Source organism: Hydra viridissima, unplaced genomic scaffold (assembly GCF_058129835.1).
Source record: "Hydra viridissima isolate aposymbiotic clone 2 unplaced genomic scaffold, HvirCarnegie_v1 scaffold_2, whole genome shotgun sequence".
In the NCBI taxonomy this organism is placed as follows: Eukaryota; Metazoa; Cnidaria; class Hydrozoa; order Anthoathecata; family Hydridae; genus Hydra; species Hydra viridissima.
Window position 1 is genome coordinate 3,511,013 of NW_028324301.1, and position 7,635 is coordinate 3,518,647.

The 7,635-nt window shown below is 32.3% G+C and overlaps 2 protein-coding genes across 2 annotated transcripts; one reads left to right on the forward strand and one right to left on the reverse strand.

Annotated features, from left to right (window-relative positions):
• Positions 1-447: 447 nt before the first annotated feature.
• Positions 448-5,557, forward strand: LOC145198023 (mitotic spindle assembly checkpoint protein MAD2B-like). The gene is made up of 10 exons (XM_090079430.1): positions 448-562; positions 651-694; positions 2,269-2,408; positions 2,506-2,577; positions 2,654-2,692; positions 2,770-2,825; positions 3,104-3,195; positions 3,318-3,388; positions 3,486-3,572; positions 3,712-5,557. Exons 2-10 carry the CDS (start codon positions 667-669, stop codon positions 3,760-3,762), a joined length of 636 nt encoding a protein of 211 aa, XP_089935556.1. The 5' UTR covers positions 448-562; positions 651-666; the 3' UTR covers positions 3,763-5,557.
• LOC145198024 (major facilitator superfamily domain-containing protein 6-like) lies at positions 3,677-5,818 on the reverse strand. Its single transcript, XM_080073996.2, has 2 exons — positions 5,681-5,818; positions 3,677-5,484 (listed from the first exon to the last, which is right to left on the reverse strand). The coding sequence occupies exons 1-2, from the start codon at positions 5,709-5,711 to the stop codon at positions 3,794-3,796; spliced, it is 1,722 nt and encodes a 573-aa protein (XP_079930122.2). The 5' UTR covers positions 5,712-5,818; the 3' UTR covers positions 3,677-3,793.
• Between the last annotated feature and the right edge of the window lie 1,817 nt (positions 5,819-7,635).

The following is a 7,635-nucleotide window of genomic DNA, read 5'->3' on the forward strand; positions in this document are numbered from 1 at the left end:
AACGTTTGAAATTTAAGTTCGAGTGAAACATTTGAAAATACGTGAAATGTTTTCACGTCGTGAGAAATGTTTCAAGAACAAATACCAATCCATCAATAGATATAAAATTTTTATCTTTTTTTTTTTTTTGTAGAAGTTTTTGCTCAGGATGATTCCCACAAGTGAAAAAGTGTTAAGAAATTCTGGAATCTTGACCAGAAAGTTAAATGCTAAAGAAAAAAAAAAATTCCTTTTTACCTACATTAAAAATTACGTTTACGATTTTCTACAAACTTTTAATCATGTAGACATCTTTAATGTTAAAGAATGCGAATTTTTTATTCAGCTTTCTTAAACAACAAAGAGGTTGAGGTCAGTTTAATTTTGGGAAAAGATACCAAAGTAATTTAATTAAATGAGAATTTTAACTTTTTTTTTTTACTCTTTTATTTTTATTGATGTTTTAATAGATATATGATTCTTATACTGTTAAAGTAGACGTTTAATATTTATTTAAATTACCTAAATTTGATTGGTGGAGGAAAGAAGATTATTTAATTGTACTTTTCATCCGTGGATAGACGTAGGTTACATATAATTTTCTTTCCTGAAGAAAGGAATGTTACTTAGTTGTTCTTCTTTAAAATTATTTGATGGTTTTTATTTTTTAGATTAACTAAAGTTTGTATGGAAGGCGAAAGTAATCCAAGTGCACGTAGGTTTTTAACAACAGACTTAAATGCATGAATTGAAAACGTGAAAAGTTTCTACTAAATGGCACTATGTTGCAAAAATTAAATTAACGGGTTCATTAAGAATTATAAGGTGACAAGAAATAACGACTCACTTTTTAAACAATTTTCAACAGAAAAAGGCATCAGTGAAAGTAAAACAAACCAAAAAAATAACGTTTTATACATCCAGAAACTCCTCACAGAAGGTGTTCAAAATGTCTGCCTTTAGATTTGATCCAGAGCTCCAAAGGTTTACAGAAATCAAGGGTCGTAAGCCTAAGCACTTCTTCCTCTATTTTATCCACTCAACGCAACAAAAAGATTGCTTTAAGTACTCTAAATTTTTATGAGGTTTTGAACAACAGTTCTTCTCTAAAATTGCCCAAATGAATAGTCGAGGAAATTAAGATCAAGTGAAGATGGAGGCCATTCTTGAGAGGTTATGAAGTCAGGAAGATTGGCATGACACCAGTCTTGCGTATACTGGGTGCTGTGAGTAGGAGCAGAATCTTGCTGAAAGATCCTGTGGTTATCAAAGTGATTTTGAGGCCAAGGAAGGATCCGTTTTTTTAAAAGCTTCTGATAGTTCGTTTGATTCAATCTTACCCCTTGATCGACTAAAAAGAGAGGAATTTTCCCAGTGGCACAAATTCCAGCTCAAACCATGAGTAAGGATGGATTTTTTGGTGGCGTTCAAACTGTCCTGTATCTTCTGGGGGCACTTGAGATCAAACCCTATCATTTTGAGGGTTGTAGGCTAACTGAATTGTGAACAGTTTTTAATCTGAAAAAAGGATCGTTCCCAATTGTCCCCTGCAGCCCTTTTCAAAAGCATCTGAAATTTTTCCTTCCTTACGGCTTTGTTAGCATTAGTCAGCAGTTCCATTTTACGCATTTTGTAAGGCTTTAATCCCAAAGCTTCTCACCCATCAATCATACTGTTTCACGATTTGCACAGATGTGGCGAGCGATCTTTCCCATTAATCTCTTCAGATTTCATAGAAGTCACTTTTTGATGATTTTCCGTAACCGAGGCCGGGTTTGCGAATTCTTGCTTGTCAGTATCGCTGAATTGTTATCAATACAGTTTGCTTGGCAATCTTCAAGGCTCTAGCATATTACGTTAACGCTCACCTGCCACATAAAATGAAACTATGGAATGTCTATGTTTTGACATAATCTTAACTAATTAATAAACTCTGAAAAAAATAAATAGATAAAACAAGTAAACAATACCCTGTTGATAAAATTGAGCTGTAACTTATTAATACAGAAATTTTTTTTGAAAGTTCTATTTTTAGTATTGAAAATTGTTCCCGTTACTTCTTGTCACCCTGTATTTGATAGTTCATTACACAAAAATTATGTCTATGATTGAACATTTTCAAGTTTTTTTAGCTCTTCAGTAAAATTGATGAGTTAGTGGTATTTCATATATGCTTTATAATTATTATGAAAATTGCAAGTATTTCTATGTTTATTACTACTCGTGCTACTCGTGCTATGTTAGTTACTTCTATTGCTATATCAATTATTACTACTATTTCTCTACTAGTTAATGATTCGAACGTGAATTGCATTGTGGATCTTTTAATGGAAATGTTCGAGGTTGCCATTAACGCAATTCTTTATGTTCGAAATATTTACCCTCGTGGGATATTTGAACGATATCAAAAATACAACATGATGGTTATGGTAAAAACAATTGATATTCTTTCTCCAAAATTTTTAACCAATAAACGATAACGTTTTTCAACGATATTATAAGTAAGTCACGTTCTTTCATTTTCAGATGAGTAAACATCCTGACGTAAACTTGTACATAACTAATGCTTTAAATTCCATGAGAGCGTTGGCACTTGAGGCAAGTTTTACTTTTAAGAATTTTATGTACCATATGAGAAATTTGCTTTACAAAAAAATTAATTTTTATTTTTCAGAAGGAACTTGAAAAGATGGTTATCCAGATAAACGATAAGGTAGGTGAAGTAATCAATGACTCGTCCACTATTCTCCGTTTAAAACATACCACTAAAAAATAGTTTTTCTTTGAAAGGATGGTTTTCTGTTGGAAAGATTTTGTTTTGATGTGAAGTTGAAACAGATAGAAAGGTTTGAAATTTTCTGAAGTAAACACTTTATCATAGTTTTATCATAAAACCTGAAGTAAACACTTTATCATAGTTTTCTCATAAAACCTGAAGTAAACACTTTATCATAGTTTTATCATAAAACCTGACTACAAGTAAATAATTAATTACGAGTAAATAATTGATTATAATTATTGAGCAAATAAAATGATTAATTTACTGAAAACATTTCATTTAAAAACATTTCTCTCTCAGATTTAAATCACAGATTTCAGTGATTTCTTTTTAAATTACATTTAGTAAAACGTGCTACTTGGAACTAGAATCGCATATGAGATCTTTTCTGTTAAAACTTAGCACCTGCGATGCTCTGCTTAAACCGCTTCCGAAAGGTCCGTCTAATATTAGTTTCATTAAATTTCAAAAAAAAAACAAAACAAACAAACTCTTTTGTTGCACTTTCGATAATAGAGGTCGTTTTTTTAACAAACTTTTTGTTATCCTAAATATTCAGAATGCTCGTTTCAAGTCCTTGCTCATACCAAAATGTCATCTTGGGAACATCTGCTAAGAGACAACGATCAAGTTAGTCTTTAATTTCTCAATCTGTCTCTTAAATAAATTCTAAGTGAAAAACAATTCATGAAGATGTTTTTGTAAAATTTATGCAATATAAACGCAGGATTTTCCATGGCTTGTTGAAAACGAAGTAATTCAACAAGAATCTCTAATCACGCCTATTCGATCATGTGAAACCCAAGTATTTACAGTAAGCGTTTATCCCAAATTGTTAATTTCGGATTTTTTTTCGAATTATGCTGTGTATAAGCGTTAATTGTAAACGATTTTACTAAAAAGGTTAGTTACAAATAGTTTTACTAGAAAGGATACTTTTTTTTCTTTCTTAGTTGCAGTGTTACGTTGAAGAAAACGAACAACAAAAATTAAAGATATATTAATGTTTCTGTTCACCGTTTCGAATTCAACAACTTAAACATCGTTACTGTTCTCTTTGGAAACATCGTCACTGCTCTCTTTGGGAATATCAGCTTTCGTAACAGACGATGTTGTCTGTGATGAGCAATGTAAATCGTCAAGTTGGCAATAATTTCTTTGAGCATCAACTTTTTGTTTGTGCGCCATCAAAAGTCTAAGAATTATGAACATTGTTCCTATTGCTAAATAAATAATTCCGCTAAACAAATACATGAGCCGTCCACCGTATAATTTGTAAATTGTTCCGCCTGCTATTCCGGCTACTGCATTTCCAACTCCGCTAAATACACTGTTATATATGGCGTGTATTGTTGCTCGGCAGTTATCATTGCTGATCTTGTAGAGTTCCTCAAACACCGCGCAAAAATACAAGGTGTATGTAAATCCTAAGAAACACGTGAAAACTGTTAATAGTTGGTAAGATCTAACGAAGTAGTATGAGCAGTACGAAATGCCATAACCGAAAAATCCGATTATCATTGCTGCTTTGTTTCCCCCAATCTTTTGCGTTATTTTGGCTGCAAATGGAAATATTAGGACTTCCATTCCACATTGACTTAAAACACAGAGACCCATAAACACTTTTGAACCACCCATTTCATCCATGAAGATGAACTGAAAACACCATTGAAGACCATTTGCTAAACCAATACAAAGTACAGTAAAGAACAGCAATCCAAAGTTGTAATCTCGAATACCCATAGACAACACTTTCCATATGCTACTATCTATGTATATAATTTGCTTGTTTTCGTTTGTGTTGTACTTCTCTGTTTCAATTTTTCTTTTTTTGAAAAGGAAGAGACAACTGATCAGATTAAAAGTGTTTAATAAAATGTAGACGATAAAAACTGGTAGATAAGGAGAGATAGGAGATTTGGTGGTGTTTTCCAAGCATAAGCCCATAAAAAGAGGCATTACAGAATAAGCCACTGAACCCCAAAGTCTTTGTCTGCCAAATGCGTTGCTGCTTTTCGACTCCTGTTTTGTCATAGTTACAATTTTAATATCAAATAAAACCTGTCTTCCGCCCCCAAAAAGAGCTGAGCCAACTCCTAATGCTGTCATGGATAAGAAAAGAGTCTGAGAACCAGATCGGAAGTGATGCGCATCATGACTTAAATTAAGTTGCGGAGATAATATCGAAATGTTGCCATTTGTTTGGTTAAGCACATCCTGGCCATGCACATGCAATTTTCTCTCCTTTAACATTTCTGATGTATTAATCCAGTATGCCACCCAAGGACTTGAGAACAAAAACAGGGACACCATGATATTTTGAATAACGGTAATTCTCAATTTGTTCTTACAACGATCGGCTAAATATCCCCAAAATAGTTCACTCAAAGTTAAAGCAATCATCTTGATCGTTTCAGCTAATCCCGCTTGCTTTGGATCCAACCCAGTACTTATTAAATAGATAACGTAGTAAGTTGAAATTACTGACCTTTGAGCAAAGTACGTAAAATACGTGAACTTAGCAGGAAGATATTTTGTTTTGATTTTAAAAGCATTTATTAGGAAAGGCTTTGAGATACCGCAAAATATTTTAGGCTTGTTTTCTACCGGTGGTTTTAAGCTGCTTTTGCTGATGCATTGGTCACAATCAGATTGTTCTGAACTTGTATTATTGTTAACTGGTGGAACGGTTATAAATTCATGCGTTGGAATGTTAATTGTATCGTCTAAAAAAAAAAAATAAAAATAATGATGCTACTTTTGTAAAGATGGTTTGCAAATACTTTTTCTCCCAATAAACGATATTTTATTTCCTCCTAAGAAACAATAATTTTGGTATTAAACACTCCTTGGAGCCTTGGTTTGGCGTTAAAGTAATTTTTTTTTACTTTTATATTTTTTTTACTTTTTTTGTCCTTTTACCTGAAAGCTCTTGATTTAGAAATATGTCCATTTTAATGTTGTGCAATCAAAGCATTTGGTTGAGGAGATTTTAAGCACTCATTTTTAAAAGGTGATGGTCGACCTGAATGCCAAAATCGCTTTGTTTTATGTGACGTCAGATTATGACGTGTAATGGTACCACTTTTAGTTAAAAATAAAGTATGGTTGTTAAGAAAAATTTTAATTTTTTAAAATGATAATTTCACATTTAATATTAAAGAAAGAATGTCACGAAGTTTGGGTCTAGTTTTAGTTATTGAACTAATACCAGACCAGAACTGATATGATGAGAACTGATGTTACAAAAAACTCACGAATTTGTTGCAGATGTTTTGACGAAAACGCTACTTGTTTTTTTTGATCAACCTTTAACGCGTGTGGTGCGCAAACTATTTTCCTACCCCTACTCCCTACCCCGCATGTTTTGTGTAAAATTTTGTCGCGAAAGAAATTTATAAGACTTATTTATAATGCACTTTGACAATTTGAAAGATGTTTCTAATTCATAAACCTATACCCCATCCCCCCACTTCTTTTCTTTCTGCGACTTTTGATACGTGGTTATTTCCACGTAATAAATGGATTTGTGTCATCAGCTTTCATTGTACGATCAAAGGTAACCATGGACATCAAAGGACATCATCACCAGAAGGTAAAGAAAAATTAGTGCAGTTATTGAATTCCTTAAGATTTGTTTTTTTCATTCTTGTTCTTGGCATTTAATTTTTTTTTTTGAGTCTTTTCTTAAAAAGTCAAGGGTTTTTGATTTCCTATAGAGTCAAGGGTTTTTGATTTAATTCCACAAAAGGGACAAACGGATTCCATTTGCAAATGCAACATTGATGAGTAGCTACTGAGCTCGGTGAATGCCCATAGAGAAAATGACACAATTTAGTATCTGCCGCTCCATTAAATTTTATTTCAGAAAAGCAGAGCTAATTAAATATCATTTTAAAAAAATGTGATTCTTTTTCACTGGGGAAAATCTGATAACAAAAAAAGTTTTTACTGAACAATCTTTGAATGTTCTGTTATGGTATTTCTTAACAATCAGTAGACTAAGACAGATCCGTAATAAATTATTAGCAAAATCAGAAATAAATAAAGACAATAGTGCAATTAGCTAATAGTCAATATAAATGTTAAGAAAATTTAGTATCAAGGATTTCAAAAGTTCATGAGGACCTCCCCCCCCCCCCCTCAGTTTGTCTGTATGAATTTATAATAATGTAAATAAGTTGAATTCCTATAAAAGCCCTCTTCCAAGGTCGATATCGAGTTTAACTTAATCTTCTTATGATTGAAATCATTTGCTGCTATTTTTTGATTTACCATATGCTCATGATCACAATGAATGGAACAGCGTTCAACGTACGTAACGTATGAACAGCGACAATATCTTAAGGTCATACCTTAAGACTTACAATTTATAAGATTCACTATGTTTAAAAATTGCAGTTTTAATTTAACTCTTAAATTCATTTTGAAAGAATTTTGTATATACATGATTGTTATTAAAACAGTTATGAGTTACCAAATAATGATAGCTTACTATAGAGAAGATCGAAAAGATCGTTAAGGTGGAAAGGAAGTAGGATGAAGTACTGGAAGTATTTAAATTAAATGCTTAGAATTTTTATCCCTAAATCTAAAATAGGACGAAAATATGATGAAATGTTACTAAAGTTTTTAAGGAGTGTGGATGCTGAACTATGGGGAATTTGATGTATTGCAAAATATCTGTCCGTACAACTTTATGTGAGAAGTTACCACTGACATAAATGATAAACGAATTGTTCCACAAATTCATATCCGCTGTAATTATAATGAATTTGGGGTTAAAACAATACACAACGCAGATATAGATTTATATGGACACAAAGTTTGAAATACATAAGTCCCAGGACACAAGACCTTATCGGTCGAATGGCCTT